The 18,658-nt window shown below is 33.0% G+C and overlaps 2 protein-coding genes across 2 annotated transcripts; one reads left to right on the top strand and one right to left on the bottom strand.

Annotated features, from left to right (window-relative positions):
* Positions 1-3,041: 3,041 nt before the first annotated feature.
* Positions 3,042-6,278, top strand: LOC108457354 (GTP-binding protein At2g22870). Its single transcript, XM_017756372.2, has 4 exons — positions 3,042-3,665; positions 4,612-4,681; positions 5,396-5,558; positions 5,762-6,278. Exons 1-4 carry the CDS (start codon positions 3,182-3,184, stop codon positions 5,978-5,980), a joined length of 936 nt encoding a protein of 311 aa, XP_017611861.1. The 5' UTR covers positions 3,042-3,181; the 3' UTR covers positions 5,981-6,278.
* A 634-nt stretch (positions 6,279-6,912) lies between these two features.
* Positions 6,913-8,757, bottom strand: LOC108457355 (60S ribosomal protein L37-1-like). Its single transcript, XM_017756374.2, has 4 exons — positions 8,609-8,757; positions 8,379-8,514; positions 7,206-7,307; positions 6,913-7,116 (listed from the first exon to the last, which is right to left on the bottom strand). The coding sequence occupies exons 1-4, from the start codon at positions 8,609-8,611 to the stop codon at positions 7,070-7,072; spliced, it is 288 nt and encodes a 95-aa protein (XP_017611863.1). The 5' UTR covers positions 8,612-8,757; the 3' UTR covers positions 6,913-7,069.
* Between the last annotated feature and the right edge of the window lie 9,901 nt (positions 8,758-18,658).

Raw genomic sequence — 18,658 nt, forward strand, 5'->3', positions numbered from 1 at the left:
AATTTGAATTTAACTCAAATTCTGATCATATGGCGACACAAACAGAGAATAGCAAAATATTTTCACTTTGCACACATAGGATTCAAACACGAGACTTTTGGATAAGTTAAAATCTTACCATTGAACCAACATACTCATTCTTATTAATAGTTGAGCAAAAATAATTAATGAGCTAGATATTCAAAGTCAATGGTTGGAACAAAAAATAACAAAAATTTAAAGGAAGGGATTTGAACACAAGACCTTAGGCACCTAAATAGAACTCTTATTCACTAAACTAAATTAATTTACTTGACATAATTTCTGCAATCTTAATTCAAAAACAAGACGCGACCACTCTTAGTTTACTAACCCCAATTTCTACTAACCTGATTTTTGGGATGTGACAAGATGTAAAATTTGAATGTTGATTTTGAATTTGGATTTAAAGTTTTTCTTATTTGAATCAATTTGCGTGTTAAGCTGAAATTATTTTATATTTTCTCTAGTCTTTTTAAGAAAAATGTTTAAAGGTTAAATTTTAAGTTATGAAATTTTATGAAGCAAACAAATGTCAATTTTTGTAAAAAAAAAATTTGTAAATATTAAGAATATGCTAATGTGACATCTCCTATCCTGATAACGGATGGATCAAGGAAAGGGTCTTACGCTTTTCTTTTTCTTTCCTCGTTTTCTTCTTTACATTGCTTAAACCACTGTCCACCGCCTCTCACCTTTTCCACCATTCTCTACCTCACATAGCTCTGTCTTTGGCCCTTCAACAACCCCATCACCTCATCATATTTATAGTTCTTCTTAATCAATTAATAACACATACAGCATAGCTTGTTAAGGCACAAACATGAGGGAATTAAAATCACTGTGCCAGTGGAATTGATTGCACCTTAATATACTCTTTCAAAGCCACATTCATTGATCTTAAGCAACTAATTGAAACCATTAGTGGGTTGTCTAAGCTCTAAGAAAGAGAATACCCACAAATCGTGACCTTTTACTTCGTACAACTCCAGTATGTTGTGCAATGAAGCTGCTATAAAGCGTAAGGACTTGGTGATCAAATTAGCCTTTAAATGTTCCTTTAATTTCCTTCCTTCTTTCTTTCAATTCTGAGGCTAATATTTTTCCCTTGCTTCAAAACTTGTCCTTGAAATAGTGAAAATACTTCATTGCATTGAATTTCATAAAGCTAAAAGAACTCAGTTCTTTTTCCAAATTTTAAATACAATTCATGAGTTAAATCCCACTAAAAGTAGCTAAAGATTAGGAAAATGGGAAATTAACAAGACCTAATCGAGGGAATGAGTCATAAATGGTGAAAACAGAAAGGAAAATCAAATTTGGCTTTAAATTGAAGTGAATATGATCTTGCACATACGTTAGTAAAATAAACAGTAATATAAAATATTTATTTAAATCACAAGATCGAACGAGAATAAAAATATACATAAATATAATAAAAAAAGAACAGAAATAAAGACTAGATCAAAATATTATACTCGTAGGTAGGCAGGAAAAACGGATTGGTAGTTGAGGCCAATTTTCATAGTTCACTTAAGACAGATTTAACCGCTCCTCTGGTGCTAGAAAAACGTTGGTCGATTGTCTTCCAGGATACAACAACAAGATGTGCACGATAGTAGCATGGCTACAGTGATTAACAAACAGTAGCCTTACCTTCGTCTATTACCAAAAACAGTTTGAAAAATGCCTTTGAATGTTTTCTTTGATTTCCTTCATTCATTCTTTCAATTCTGAAGTTAATATTTTTCCTTTGCTTCAAAACTTGTCCTTGAAATAGTGAAAACACTTCATTGCATTGAATTTCATAAAGCTAAAAGAACTAAGTTCTTTTTCCAAATTTTAAATACGATTCTTGAGCTAAATCCCACTAAAAGTAGCAAAAGCTTAGGAAAATGGGAAATTAACAAGACCTAATTGAGGGAATGAGTCATAAATGGTGAAAACGGAAAGAAAAATCAAATTTGGCTTTAAATTGAAGTGAATATGGTATTGCACACACGTTAGTAAAATAAATAGTGATATAAAATATTTATTTAAATCACAAGATCGAACAAGAATAAAAATATGTATATAATAAAAAAAGAACAAAAATATTATATTCGTAGGTAGGCAGGAAAAACGGACTGGAAAAATATTAAAGGAAAAGATCTCTCGAAATTTTCAAATGAAGAACTTTTGGAAATCTCAAAGGAGGCTCTCAACTCCTTTTAATTCCAAACTGATAAGCTCTGTTAAGGAAAAAAGGCGTAGAAGGCCTAACCGGTCTAAACATTTTGCATCACTCACATTGTGGTAGTGAATCTAAACCCAACAAGTTTGGATTTGCACCCTCTTATGCATGAGAGAGAGCTTTAATTTAATCATTCAATAATAAACAAGTTCGTTCACATATATAAACATATTCCACACTTTATCTAACCAATGTAGGACTAAGTTTTCCATTTTTCCCAAAATAATTCACAAGTGGCTTACTTTGAGCATCAATTTCTTATTCATCACTTAACTATTGTGAACATATGATATATTGTTGTAAAGGTCTTATGGAGTAAAATATAAAACTATAGTTTTATTATTCAAATCTCCACTTTTACCAATTGAGAATATGCCTCAAAGTTTTCAAAAGATCTATTTTTTTCCAACATATGATCATGGAAATTCTACTTAAGAAGAATTGCTTTGGATAAATGAGTAGTCAATTATTAATTAAGAAAAACTATACATATAATGAAGGTGATCATGGTGTTGAGCAGCAAAGGGTTGTATTGAATATAGTGATGGTGATAAAAGATGGGGGAATAAGAAAAAAGAATGAAAAAAGAAATAAAAATTGAATTTAATAGTGAATCAAATAGGTTTAGGGACCAAAATTAAAAAAATTATTGTGACTAAAATAGATATTTATTAAAGGAATAATTGTAAATTCTAAAAAAAAAATTGTTGTCGACAAAGGGGTGAATTTATGCTATATTAAATAGATATAGATAATTTAGATTTTTAGCTTTGGTCCGGATATTGGGCCCAAAATTATAAATAAGCTGGAGAAAGTGTTAAACCAAAGGGTCCTTCTGAATCAAAACAATATCAACAAAGATATTTTAGCAGTGCTGCATTTGTGCTTTTGCGTACTTCAACGAAGACGAACAATCCATCAGCTTGAGTAATGGTTGTAACTCAGCTTCCAAGGTTTCATTATTTAGTCTTCAAAAATCCGCCGCCAAGTTTCAAATTTTTCCCCAAACCAAAAGTACCCATCAAATCCGCTGCCTCAACGCTCTTCTCTGCTCCCAAATCCACTCTTTCCACGACGGAACCCATACCCATCACCGATTTCTCACTCCCCGACGAACCCAAACTCGAGATTTCATTAGACAAGCTGTTTGTTCCTCCGGAGACCCAGGTTTCTTGCGATGATTCTAGCTTAAGCACCAGAATCTTGAAAGGGTCGAACATAGTTCTGAGTAAGTACGCAAGGGACGCTCAAGTGGTTCAAGCTGAGTTCGTGAAGAGCAGTGTCAGGACTGAGGATTGCCCTTCCGATGGCTTGCCGGAGTTTGCTCTCGTCGGCCGCTCGAATGTCGGGAAATCCTCGCTTCTTAATTCTCTCGTAAGGAGGAAACGCCTTGCTCTCACCTCTAAGAAACCTGGTAAGCTGTTTATAAAGTAAATTCATGTGCTGATAGATATATTTGCATTTTGTTCATTTCGATTTATTAAAGCTGGGTTAGATATTAGAAACAATAGATTGTGCAGTCAATTTCTTTTCGCACCTTTAGTAAGGATTGAAATTATAGTAAAGTATACTCTTAAGCTCCTCTCTGTTAATGGGATGATAAAGTAGACAGACCTGAATTCGAAAACTCGACCGATCAGCTTGAACTTGATCGTACTATATTTGGTTATAAGAAATCAACAATCTGAGCCCGGTCAATCTCGAACCCAAACTGGCCCAAATCCAAAACAAACCTGAATCAAAATGATTCAAACTTGTTGCAATTGGAACTTTGAAATGACATGATCAAACAACCCAAACTCAATGTGATTGGAACCTGCAATGACCCCACTTGAAACACTTGAGCATGATAAACGAATGATCCAAGCTCAAAATAACTTGACCCTGGCCCGAACCGACTCGAACTTTTAGAACCCTGATTGGTTGATTGGTCCGCCTAATTGAGAGGTCTGCACTTTTTTTTGGTTCATGAGTTGCACTAGACGTACCTAAAATATGGTTCTAAACATCAAAATATTCCAATTAAATTCTATTGTTCCAATCAGGTCCATCAATCTAGCAATCAGTTTTGACATTAAATATCAGCTTGAATCTCACGTGTTTAAAATATTTATTTATCCGGAGCTACATTAGATTCAAGTCGGCATTTAACACCAAAATTGACAGCTGGACTGATGGAAGTACTTCATGGGAATGATACTTTAGTTTGAGCATTCAGTTCAAACATTTAAAGTCTAGGACTAATTTAAAATTTGATCCATAGTTTTAGGACTTAAAATTCATTAAAGTAGAACTCGTTATCTAAATTCAAAGTTTTATAGTAGATGCATGTTTACCAATAGTGCTTTTATTCCTCGCAGGGAAGACGCAATGCATCAACCATTTCCGCATCAATGATAGTTGGTACCTTGTGGATTTGCCTGGATATGGGTATGATTTACCTTCAATTACCTCCTATATAATCTGTTATTTCTTTACACCTTGTATGAATGGATACATGCCTACAAGCTTTATAATTTTCTGAATTTCCTATCGGTGGAATGTTAGAAACTTACATCCATTAAAGTTATTCACTGTCCTGGAGAAAAATTAAACCATGTACTCTTCTCATGAATTATATGGGATAAGGCTTAAATTGACCAACTTTAAACCATGACGGATTGATATATAAAATCTTTTATGTCATCTTATTTTTCTGTTCCAAGTTTATTTGTTAAGATGAACCAGCCGGATTCCGACATTATTTAAGATGCAAAAGGTACTAATAAAATTAGGGTTAGGGTTTGGGGTAAAGAGTATGATACTTCCTTTCTTTTGTTGAAGTGGATGCTAATAAGTATGCCAAATTCTCTTTTGACCTCTGTTATGGTTGTCCTGAGATGCAGATGGATTGACATGGACCCACTTTGGCATAGGTTCCTAGGGTTCAGGTTTTGCTTTGTTCGGCCTTTGGGCTTGCTGATTAGGAGTGAGCCTTTGTGCTCTTTTGTTAGGGGTGGACGTTGTACTTTTTTTTGTTGAATCGTTGTATTCTTCTTTGCTTTGAATGAAGCTTTCTTTATAATCAAAAAAATAAAGTACGCTTTTTGGCAGTGGCATTCTTGCATTTTGATTGTTGCTTTTGTTACACTTTTTCTTGAACAGCTATGCATCTGCACCTCAGGAACTTCGAACGGATTGGGGAAAGTTTACCAAAGACTATTTTATCAACCGTTCAACGTTAGTATCAATTTTCCTGCTTATAGATGCTAGCATTCCCGCAAAGAAAATCGACCTGGAATATGCTAGTTGGCTTGGTCAGAACCAGGTAATGCCAGCCTTTCTAACTAGAAAGAAAAAGAAGCACGAGGGTACGAGCAACCCGCTTTGACATGTCACTTATGTAATCTTCTCTAGACAAAAGGGGGGAAGCTCCCCGTTGATCTTTAGTCTAGACTTTCTGTGCATGCTGATATTTCGTGGAAGTATGTCATATGTTTTCTTCTTAGCGCTTAAAATGTGATTATGCAGGTCCCGATGACGCTGATATTTACCAAATGCGACAAGCGGAAGAAGAAAAAGAACGGCGGAAAAAGGCCTGAAGAAAACGTGAAGGACTTTCAGGAGCTGATATGCGGTTTCTTCCAGACAGTGCCGCCATGGATAATGACCAGCAGTGTTACAAATCAAGGGCGGGATGAGATACTATTGCATATGGCTCAACTTCGAAATTATTGGCTGAAACACTGAAGGGAAGAGCACCCATAGTCAAAGCTTTTTGTATGTTGTTAACGTAGTTGATTTTCAAACACCATTTATTTCAAGTATCCCAATGATTACATTTTCATTCCGATACACAATGTCTGATTAGGGATGGTAAGATAACTGGAATTTATCAGACTTTAACTCAGACCTAACCAGACCTTAAAAGGATATATATAACTTTTGAAAATCAAGTTTAGTTATAGGATGAGACTTCAAGTAAAATGTTCGGGTGTTTTATAAAATGTATAATAAAATATTAAAAAATAAATACTATCTTGAAATACTCACCTTTTTCAATGCCTATTTTGTATTTATTTTAATCATAAATCTTTAATTTTTATTACTGTAAATGTAAATGTAGTACTTTTGAGACAGGTTTTTCATTATTTTTTATTGCGAACGTTCAAATTTTGGAACCAGATCACAGTAAGAGGCACAAAAATATCTCAATGGCAAATAGAAAATGCAAATTGCCACTTGCTTGGCCCTTTTCGTCGCCATCCATATGAATATCTGAAACATGCATTTGATATAAAACCAATAACTAAACTAGTCGATTCGACCACTTATCAACCAATAATTAAATAATTAAATAATTAAATAAAATTCATAAAACTTAAGAAAAAATATTATAAATTATAAAAACAATTCAATCACTTTTTTATTTCTCGAGTCAATCGATTCCAAACACTTTGCTCAAACCTCTTATCTGGACTGATATACTAACCGATTCTCTATTTAATTGGTCCATCTAATTCCAACAACACTATAAAGTCTCTTGCGAATTGTCTCAAATGCAGCATATAGTAAACAAGACATTTTAGATGGGGTTCGTTCTCACACAAAATGTGCAAAAACCAAAATTTTAACATCATGGATGACATGCCACTATGACACTATCTCACAAGAGAAAAAAGTGAGACATCAAAATGTTGTGAAGATTCATGGTAAAACACAACTTTCTGTTCATGGACAATTAGGTTGTAATAATAAAAGTACAAAATGATGATAAAAATCACAAAAACTTAGTTTGTGTAAATTCAGAAATCTCAAAAACAAAACACCAAAACCAACTTAAGATGCAGCAACAGCTGCCTTCTTCCTTGGAGTTGCTTGAGTGCCTGCCAACAATTTCAACAATAAGACATCACTATATATATTATTCAACAAACACGTTTTCGTTTGATTCAATCAGGAAACTCAAAAGTACCTTCTCTAAAACCAGTTTTGAACTTTCGGGGCAGATGACAGAGGTACCTCATGCGGCCTGTCCCAGTCGTCTTTCTTCTAATAGCCTTCACACTCCAGTTATCTAAACCCAGAAACACAAAGCCAATTCAACAAATAATTCCACCAAGCTTATATTACCATTAATTAAAGTTCCATAGTTCAGCAAACAAAATAGACTAAAAAAAATATATCAGCAACAAATCCAGGATGCTAACTTCAACAACAATTACATAAAAAGATTGCTTGACATTGTAATTTTTACCCAAAACTTATACTAGAACCACGATATGAAAGATAAAGGATGTGAGTCTTAGAGTGAAAAACTGCAAGGAGAATCAATTTTAAGTGTGCTCAATAAGAACAGAAAATGAGATGAAAAAATATGAAAAGTGACCATTTTCATCCCATGCATAAAAAATATCATTCCAACTTGAAATGATAAGAACAGAGAAAATAAGAGATATAAGTTAAGTGTGCATATTAACAGCACTGCATTTTCTTGGAAATTTTCATTTTCTTTTCTTCCATGCAATTGATGGAAAAGAAATTTTCCTTACCATTATTGCATCTTTCCAATCAAGCACACCAATTAGACCTATCAATTGGGTAGAATGTGTCATCAGATCATTCTGAATCAGGTCAACTAGGGTTTTAGAACTTTTGCTTCATTTCAGGCCATGCCAATTTTAAGTTCGGGTCATTTTAGATTTGGATCATTTCAAGGTATGGGTATGGGCTTGGGTTTCCGGTGGTCCAGTCATTACAGGTTTGAATATTTTAAGTTCTAGTCACTTCAAATTCGGGTCAATTCGAGTGCCGGTTGTTGACTTTGGTCAAATTGGATTTGAATTTTAGTTGATCAAGTTGGTTTTCAGGTTCAGGTATAACACCAATGAATTTTTTATCTTCCTTTTTTCTCCTACTTAAAATTTACAACTTTCTATCTAATCAACCAAAGCCTAAGAGAATGAATATAGAAAAATGCCAACAGTTCGCATTCTGTTAAAATAAAAATCAAAATTTAATGGGATGGTCGATTCTCATGAATTCTTCAATTTTTTAAGAACCTTCTCTAAGGTCACCTAAACAAACTACAATCCAGAAATTATTAAAATATAAAATGATTCATTAAAATATGCAAAAGAAAACATACATTTTCGGATGCGGCTGGCAGGGTAGCCACAAGCACCGCAACGGCTCTTCTGGAGATGGAAGCTACGGCGCCCACATCGAACGCAAAGTGTGTGGGTCTTATTCCTTCGCTTTCCAAAGCTTCCAGTTCCTTTTCCCTAAAAAATATTCAAAATTTAGAGTGAATTTTAGATCCTTCATTAACATGATCAAAAAAGGGAAGAATTAATACACAATAATAATTTATAATACCATTTCTTCTGTCGGAGCTGCTAACAAAAACCCTAGAACTGTGCGGGGATTGAGGGAAAAGTTTTTGACCAAAATTAGGTTTATGAATCTAACAAATATATATGTTGATTTTCTGAATTTGGGTTCTTAGGGTTCCATTTTAGGGTTGGATTTGGGCTTATTATTATTATTATTATGTAGGAAAACTTAATGGATTGTAGTTGCCATGATTCAACCCAAATTCTTATTCTCCAATTACTCTTGGAGAGAAATTTGTTGGTTAAAATATACCATAGCTCCCTATACTATTCACAATTTTGGAATTTAGTTTTTTTCTTACTTTTATATTTCAAAATAAGATTCAATTGTTAATATTATTAATATTTTTTGTTATATTTGTTCATGTGACATTTTGAAATTAAAAAAAAAAATACTCTGCAGCCATGTAACTAATAAAATAATGTTGTAATGAACATGAATTTAACATAATAATTTTAACCGTGTTAGCAGTTGAGCTTGAATTTTGAATTCTAAAATGAAAATAGACTAAATTCTTAAAAATAAAATTACATGAGCTAATTACTAGCAAGAATTTATGACATATAGTAACCAATTTTGTTAAGTCATAATTGAAACTTTTTGTTGTTAAATTGTTTACTTGGCCATTATAAGTGTTGATGGATCAGGTTGGGCTGTATTAATGTACGGTAATAACATTATTTAAATGCACTTCTATTTATAAATGATTAGATTGGTTTTAAGATCAAGCCATTTGCTCAAGTCCAAAGGTCAATTCAAAATTTAGGAGGATTTGGATAAAAATATTAGATTCGAAAAATGAGTTTAGCAAAAAAAACTCATTTAAAATATAAGCTAATTCGAGCCTTAAATGTTTGAACCCAATCTTGGCTCAGTCCAACTCGTTAATCCATGTCTATAATATATTATATTGGGTTAATTATTTATGTATTATGTAATTTATAAAATATAAAAATTAATTTTATAGTAATAAGTAATACTATAATGTAAAGATAAAAAAAATATTAAGCTGACTATATATAATTTTTTTTATAATTAAAAAAATATAAATCTATTAAATATTAAATTTAAAATAATATAATTTATCTTTTAAAAAATGCATAAGATGGACTTGGTTTAGCTACCTACAAATATGAGTGGGCTTGGGTAATAATTTAGGTTCATATTTCGAGTTGGGTCAGGTTTGGATAAGCATAAAATGAGTTAATATTATACTTAAGCTTAACTTGAATTCAGTTCGACTAGGCCCATGAACACCTTTGTAAATGATTAATCTAAACTCATTTAAGTTCATTTATATATATATATATATATATATATATATATATATTAAAATGTTTATATACAAGTTTTTATTTAATATTTAATAATTTTATATAATAATAATTTTATTAAATTTGAAAGCATAATTTAACATATATTTTTAATATTTACATTATAGTATTATGTGTTAATATATATTTTACCCTTTGAATTTGACCTCCTCACCTCTTGCCGGGTAATCAAGGATGAAATTTCCTAAATGAGAAGAATTATAAAGATCCAGTTCAAGCGATGTCAAAAATGTAGTTTCGAGACCTCGTTTCTATAAATCGAATCCGTTAATATTAAATAGGAATATTTACAAAGTTGATATTTATATGAATAGAAATTTTGATAGTCAATTTAGCCAAAATTGTGTTTAATTGAGGTCAAGGAAGTAAATTGTAAAAGTCCAATCACTATAGATTTTCAATTAGGAAATGACTCGAGGACTTAAACATTCTCTAGTGGAAGGTAATGATGATTATAGATTAATTTAGTAAATTAAGATTAATTAAAACTAAAATTTGATTAGTTAAAGTTAATTAATCATTAATCTAAGTATAAAAATGAGAATTGGTGGATGGAGAGATGACTTCATCTTCTCCAACCGACCATAAGTGAAAAAGAAAAAGAACATCATTGCTAGGGTATTTGAAGCCTTTAGTATTTAATTTAAGTCCCTAGCCATTCTTCTTTGATTTTTATAGATTTTTTTTAATCTTGGGAGCTTGATTAAGCTAACCCAAGGATCAATTTGATCAATTGGTGAAGTTTTGATAAGATCCCATTATTGAGAATTGAATGATTTAGGTTTTAAATTGTTAGAAATTAAGCTTAGTGTATGAAAAGGACTAAATTGTAAAGCTTTATTGTTAGTTTCGCACTTTAGGGGCCAAATTAAATAAAATGAAAAAAATGTTATGAAACTTCGACAAGAATAGAAAGTAGAAGGTCCGTAATGAATATATGTGAAATCGAATTTTAATCTGATGGTCTAGATTGAAAGTTATGCTTGTCTCAGCTTTAGGGACTAAATTGAATAAATTTAAAAAATATGAATGACTTGGTAATTGAATGTTATTTGATATTGTGTATTAATGAATTATTATTCGTAGCTAAAGACGACGCAGGATCGTCAAGAGAGAAAGGAAAGGCGAGAGCCGACGACGAGTAACTTGAGTTTTTTATTTGTATTTCTATGATTCAAATCAATCTGTTTATTGCATATTCATGATGTTTTTCTTGGTATGATACTAAGGTTAGTTGAAAATATTTAATTACTTGAATTGATATGATTTGGATGGATTATCGAGATAAAAGACTAAAATGAATAAAATGAAAAGTAGCATAATTTATGATTTATGATATTATGTATGAAATTGAGCTGAAACATGATATATGAATTGATGATATATTTTTAGATTGATAGAATGTGAATTGAACTTATAATGAAATTGGACTATTGGTTACCCTATTAAGTGTTCGAGTAAAGTCGGATATGGTTGGCATGTCATAAGATAGATTGAGTACGGTTTACTTTGACTAAATGTCGATGAGTGCTGAGTGCATTTTCTTTTGGACGTTCCAATAAGTTCAGGGCACAACTTTTATTTTAGTTATTTGATGAGCGTTGAACACAACTTATTTACTTCGGACATTCCGATGAGGCACTGGGTGCCAAATTGGTGTGTTGGTTGAGATATGTGTATCTGTTCGAGTTCAAGTCATGTTAATAGGGAATATAACTTGTGAATTGGTTAATTAATATTTTAAAATGATTAAAATTTATAAAGTTTTATTACAAGTATTTATAAATGATATTTGATTATTGATAGCATGTAAAAGACCAAGCAAACTGGTTAACGATCCTAAAGGCCGATCTAGTCAGATAAGGAATGATTGATTCGATTCAGATTTGAAATGCAGATTTGATTGAATGTGTTAAATTGAATAGGAATATGAATATTAATGATATTGTTATGGTATGATCAACTAGCTTATTATTGAAGTAATACAGAGTTGATTCATTTGGCATCATTGGTGTATTTGTGGCATATTCACAATGATATGTGTAACAGCCCGATTTAGGGCCTAGTCGAAACAGTGATCTCGGGACCACAAATCCAAAGTTGGGAAAATTATTTTTTATTATTATGAGGTTATAGTATGATTATAGTAGTGCATGAGAAATATGGTGAGCTAATTTTAATGTTTTTGAGCCTAATTGCGAGAAATGACTAAATCGCATAAAAGACAAAAATTGCATTTTAGTACCCAAATGTGTCAATTAGCTAGAGAACTAAAATTTGGGGCTTTTAATGAGCAATTAGACCCGTTTTAAAGGAGTATAGCCAGCCAAAGGGTCAAGAGGAGACAAAAATTTTAAAATTAAGTGGGTTAGGTGACTTATTTTGACTAAAATAGAGATAGATGAAAGGAGGATGATATCATCCCTTTCCATCTTCTTCCTCCACTGAAATTTTCAGCAAAGAATGGGGTTTTGAAAGCTTCAAAAATTTCAGCAACACTAAGCCTATCAAGTAAGTGATTTTGAAAGTTTCTCTTAATGATTTTTACATATTTGGACTCCTTGAAGCATAGGCTTTCTAATGAGAGGTCTATTTTGCAAAATGGTTGAAAGTTTAGGGTTTTACCATGAAAATATTTGTGATGTTTGTTGAGTTTTTATGGAAGAAAATCAGTCTTAGTTGTGTAATAGACAACTTTTATGAAAGAACTTCTCATGAAAACCCTTATAGGACCATTTTGCAAAGTTTGTGAAATTAGGTGATAAGGGTGTGAAATAGTGAGAATTTGGTGATGCTATAAGAGTAAAAAAGGGGTCAGCTAGGCCTAAGATATGAAGAAATTCAAGAAAAATTAAATTTCGAGCATAGGGGCAAAATGGTAATTTTGCCAAGGTCTAAGGGCAAAATAGTCATTTTACCTAAGATGTGAATTTTAGATTGCCTAATTGTGTCTAGTGACTAAATGAGCGCATTTTTTTATCATAGATTAAGAATTGCCAAATCCAAGCTTAAACTGGGGGAAAGCCAAGCAAATCGATTAAACCAACTAGTCGAGTACATTTTGTAACCTGAGTTAAGTTGTCTGTAAATAATACAACAACATTGTTAATGTATGTATTCGAATTGTCTTTGAATTGATATAGTGTGACAGCCCTAAAGTGACCCTAGTCGGAAAGCGGTTTCGGGACCGCTAAACCGAGTCACCAAATTATTTGAATATGATATTTATTGTCTAAAATATGTGATTATGAATGTGTGAAAGTTTTAAGCTTCGATTTAGTAAATTGCATGTGAATTTAGTCAATAGGACTTATGTGTGACACTTTTGAAATGTGATAGGTTAATCTATAAGGATCTATTAGTGCATGTAATCAAAGGGGTGGACTTGCATGTCAATTTCCCCATTTAATTACTAGTGGTAAGCCATGACAAAGGGTGATGGGCAAAACATGTCATAAAACATGTTGTGTTAATGGTTGATGTTAGAAATGATAAAATAATAATGGGAAGGTAAATGATGACAAAAAAAAAATGTGTGTGGTTGCCCCCCTCCCTCCATTGCCGTGAATGGAAGAAAGAAAACAAAAGAAAAAAAAATGTTCATCTTCTTCTCCTACCTCTCTCAAGCCGAAATTAACCAAGAAATGGAAGAAAGCACACCTAAGGCATTCGGCCATCTTGTGTGGGGGGAATTAAGGTATGATATCATGTGATTCTTTTGGAATTTTTGTGAAGTTGAGTTTGTTTTGGTGCTCATAACATGACCCATGTGTTAAATTTTGAGTTTCTGTTCCAAGAAACATTTGGTTATGTCCTTATATGTCAAACTGATGATAAATTTTTGATATTTGGTGAATGAATATGGGTTTCGGTCATGGTAGATAACAAAGAATGTGGTTGTTGTTCTTGTTAATTTGGATGAATTTTTGGTGGATAGGTGCTTGAATCAAACAAATGATCATGTGTGTACACTAGGTGCTAGTTGAGAAGAATCGGTCACTATATTTGAGGCCATTGCCGAATATGAGTTTAGATATTGAGAGGGATGAATGTGTTTTGAGTTGATGGAATAAAAGAATGCTTAAAGATGTGTCACAACAAATTATATGTTAAGCTAAGGTTGTTAAATTATCAATCTTTCTTCCTAGCCGAATATGTGTTTATAAAGTTGAGTTGTTAAATAGATTTCGAAGTTAGCCCATGCATTTATTTTTGAATTTAAGAAGAATGATACATTCGACTATGCTTTGATGTGCTTGGATTGTTGTTCATTGAGTAAATGATTGAGGAATGGTTAGAAGAATTTGAATGCTAAACTAGTTGATTTGTTTGATGATATATATATATATATATTCGCAATGGGATAAAATGTGTATTAAGGTAAGTTTCATGGTGATTATGCTTGTGATGTTGGGTTAATATTCGGCATTGAGTAATGTGGGGTAAGGTGATTAATCGGCTATGAAATTAGCTAAATTGAATAGGTATGTTTAATGATATGCTTAGTATAATGTATGATCTTATAACTCGGTTCGGTATTGAGATAAAGGTTAGATGTATGATTGGATTTTGGTATGTGTTAAATTGGTCAATCAAAGATTAAATGATATGTGATTGCCAAATGTGATTGTTAAGTGAATAATATTAGTTAAGTACTTAAGCAAATCTATTGTTTTACTTAAGCTTAAGAGCAAAGAGGATCAAAGTCGGATAGGGAAAAGAGAAAGTAAGCGAATAGCAGTGGACATCTAATCGTTGACCACTTCGAGGTAAGTTTTAAGCGATTAAACGTTGAGTAAATTCAATCATAATAGGACATAATGAGTTGATTTAATAAGATATGATGTGGCCATGATATGTCTTAAACTCAAATGGTAAGTTCATAAGTGTTTGGACTTGGAAATTTAAGAGCAAATTGTAATAATTTGCTTGGACAGCAGCAGTAATGTGATTTTAGAAAATCACTATAAATTGTTGGTGTGGAATTATAGGCTGAATAAAATATGTAATCAAAGCCTAGTTGGTCTAGTTTCTTATAAAAGAGACCGTGGAAGCAAAGAAATTTCCTATAAAGAGATATTTAAAGTTGTGTGGGACAAAGGTCGAATGACTCAAATCCCTATTCTGTTTTTGGAAAATCATTATAATTTGTACAAAAATGGTTATAAGATAAGATTTATATGCTTAGACTCCTTAATGAGTCTAGTTTCAAATGAAATAAAATAGAACACATTATGAATTCTGTACAATGAAAAATTTTATTCGAAGTGAAGAGTGGTCAGATTAGTCAAACAGTGAAACAGGGGAAACTTTAAGAAAAATCTGGTATTTATTGGCCAAACCTAAAATTCTGAAAATTTTATGGATGGAATATATATGAGTCTATATTCAGGAAAAATTAACGGTAATTGATTTTGAGTTTTGTAACTCCAGTTATAAATAATTTAGTGACTATTGCTCAAGAAAACAGCTTGTGGTGAATATGTGAATTTGTTGTAAACATTGATCAAACTATTTGAGTTGCTTATAAGCTATGGCTGAAATTGATGTACAAGATAAATGTATATATGTGTGATATGTATATGTGGTAAAGCCGAATGGCTAATATGAAATATATATGAGATATGTATATGTGGTAAAGCCGAATGGCTAATGTGAAATATATATGAGATATGTATATGTTTACCAAATGGCTAATGTGAAATATATGTGTGATATGTAGATGTGGTAAAGCCGAATGGCGAATGTGAAATATGTATGAGATATGTATATGTGGTAAAGCCGAATGGCTAATGTGAAATATATATAAGATATGTATATGTGGTAAAGCCGAATGGCTAATGTGAAATATATGTGTGATATGTATATGTGGTAAAGCCGAATGGCTAATGTGAAATATATATGAGATATGTATATGTGGTAAAGCCGAATGGCTAATGTGAAATATATGTGTGATATGTAGATGTGGTAAAGCCGAACGACGAATGTGAAATATGTATGAGATATGTATATGTGGTAAAGCCGAATGGCTAATGTGAAATATATATATAAGATATGTATATGTGGTAAAGCCGAATGGCTAATGTGAAATATATATGAGATATGTATATGTGGTAAAGCCGAATGGCTAATGTGAAATATATGTGTGATATGTATATGTGGTAAAGCCGAATGGCGAATGTGAAATATGTATGAGATATGAATATGTGGTAAAGCCGAATGGCTAATGTGAATGTTGTAACATGCGATTAAATGTACATGAAACTTGGAAATATATTCCGGGTGAGACCCGATGACTACGTGTGGAGATTATGTCCGGGTAAGACCCGATGACTACGTGTGGAGATTATGTCCGGGTAAGACCCGATGACTACGTGTGGAGATTTCATCTGAGCTAAAGGTCTCACTGATAATCCAAGTAGAGGTTAAAGCTATAAGACTTCGTAATAAGAATTGCTTATAAATATATTCAATGCGAAAGGTTAAACAGGTATGTACTCCAAGTTTATATATGATGCATACGAGAGCAATCTATGGGACTATTCCTATGATTATGTGACATCGGATTAGTGTGAGAGGTTATGTGAAATCATACGATATATCTATGTCACATGAGCTCACTTTTATGTGAGAGTTTATCTGCCTATTGTATATGATGAGATGTGCATATTCGGTAAAGGGATGGTATGCCCGAAGGAAGAGTGAAATAAAAATACGAACAACTATGTTATAATTTGATTGTTATCTGTTGACACTGCTTAAAACTTACTAAGCATTGTAATGCTTACTCCGTTTACTCTGTTTCTTCTGTCTTATAGGTCTCATTGCGAAGCTACAGGCTCGGGGATCGTCAACAACTAGTCACACTATCACTATCCACCGCTTGTTACTGCTATGTTTAGAACTATTTTATGGCATGTATAGAATAGACTAGTGGCGGAAGAATATTTTTGTTTAATGTATATAAGCTATGGGAAAATGGCATCTTTTGAATGCTTACTTAGTGAAGTTTAAATTTTACCTTTGGCTGTGCTTAGTACTTATTTAAATGAACGATCTTTAATTCAAGAAAAAGTTCAAAATTTTACTGTTCTGACGTAAGTTACAAGTCCGGTAATGCCCCTTACCTATTCTGGCGACGGTTACGGGATAGGGGTGTTACATTTTATTGGTATCAGAGCTACGGTTTAGTAGATTCTAGGACACGCGTGAGTCTATTTATACATGCCATAAAGTGATAAAATGATAGTGTGATGATTTTTGACTATTAAAATGTGGTTGCTGTATTGTAATGAATCTTGATCCCGATCGACCTGTAGCAAGCTTCTGACTATGAGAATTTGCGATATAACTTCACTTAGATATGCCTAAATTATTAAGTTGATCAGGTACCTATCATGTACTCGTATTTGAATTTCGATTTGGATTGAATTATAAGGGTATAAGTGATGCAATTTTGAAAGAGTGTTATGACTATAAATGTGATTTTTGTACGTGGCTATGGAACTGGAAGTTGAATGGTCGATAAGCATGTTGTGTTTGTATTCAAGTAATGTAAATGATGTACTAATGTGTATTGCTATATGTGTATATGTACATGAGAATTGAGAGTGATATATCCGGACTAAGTTCCGAAGAGCATTCGTGCTAGTGATGTATCCGGACTAAGTTCCGAAGAGCATCCGTGCTAGTGATGTATCCGGACTAAATTCCGAAGAGCATTCGTGCTAGTGATGTATCCGCACTAAGTTCCGAAGAGCATCCTTGCTAGTGATGTATCCGGACTAAGTTTCGAAGAGCATTCGTGCTAGTGATGTATCCGGACTAAGTTCCGAAGAGCATCCGTGCTAGTGATGTATCTGGACTAAGTTTCGAAGAGCATCCGTGCTAGTGATGTATCCGGACTAAGTTCCGAAGAGCATCCGTGCTAGTGATGTATCCGGACTAAGTTCCGAAGAGCATTCGTGCTAGTGATGTATTCGGACTATGTTCCGAAGAGCATCCGTGCTAGTGATGTATCCGGACTAAGTTTCGAAGAGCATCCGTGCTAGTGATGTATCCAGACTAAGTTTCGAAGAGCATCCGTGCTAGTGATGTATCCGGACTAAGTTCCGAAGAGCATCCGTGCTAGTGATGTATCCGAACTAAGTTCCGAAGAGCATCCGTGCTAGTGATGTATCCGGACTAAGTCCCGAAGAGCATTCGTGCTAGTGATGTATCCTGCTAGGTCTAGAAGAGCAATCATCTTTGGTGGCGTGTATTCGGGCTTCGTGCCTAGTAGGCTTCGTCTTGGTAATTTGAGCAAAGTTTAAGTGTTCATTACTATACGAATTCAAATTTAAATGAGATGATATGTTTAAAAGTGTACATACATGATGTTTATCGACTTGGTTAAGTCATTTCAATGTGTAATAACGAATGAATAAGAGCACTATGTGTGTGAATGATTAGAGGCACTGTGTATGTGCGAATTCCTTTAACCGAGCACTATTAGTGCGAGATCGGTCAGTGGGCACTAAGTGTGTGAAGTGGAATTCATGTAAGACCTCGTCTGGGACGAAGACATTGATTTGAGATAGTGTGTAAGACCATGTCTGGGACATGGCATCGGCTCGATATGTGAGAATATGTAAGACCATATCTAGGATATGGCATTGTAAGAGCTATATGTGCTTAATGAGTACCGTAATGATTTGAA

This window comes from Gossypium arboreum, chromosome 6 (assembly GCF_025698485.1).
Source record: "Gossypium arboreum isolate Shixiya-1 chromosome 6, ASM2569848v2, whole genome shotgun sequence".
Classification (NCBI taxonomy): Eukaryota; Viridiplantae; Streptophyta; class Magnoliopsida; order Malvales; family Malvaceae; genus Gossypium; species Gossypium arboreum.

What these genes read in the sequence shown, in the direction of transcription:
- LOC108457354 (XM_017756372.2), top strand. Translation starts at nt 3,182, where the DNA reads ATGGTTGTAACTCAGCTTCCAAGGTTTCATTATTTAGTCTTCAAAAAT. An exon ending in TCTCACCTCTAAGAAACCTG is followed by an intron (nt 3,666 to 4,611) that starts GTAAGCTGTTTA and finishes TATTCCTCGCAG; the next exon opens with GGAAGACGCAATGCATCAAC. An exon ending in GTTGGCTTGGTCAGAACCAG is followed by an intron (nt 5,559 to 5,761) that starts GTAATGCCAGCC and finishes GTGATTATGCAG; the next exon opens with GTCCCGATGACGCTGATATT.
- LOC108457355 (XM_017756374.2), bottom strand. An exon ending in TGCCAGCCGCATCCGAAAAT is followed by an intron (nt 7,308 to 8,378) that starts GTATGTTTTCTT and finishes TTCTGGGTTTAG; the next exon opens with ATAACTGGAGTGTGAAGGCT. An exon ending in CAAAACTGGTTTTAGAGAAG is followed by an intron (nt 7,117 to 7,205) that starts GTACTTTTGAGT and finishes AATTGTTGGCAG; the next exon opens with GCACTCAAGCAACTCCAAGG.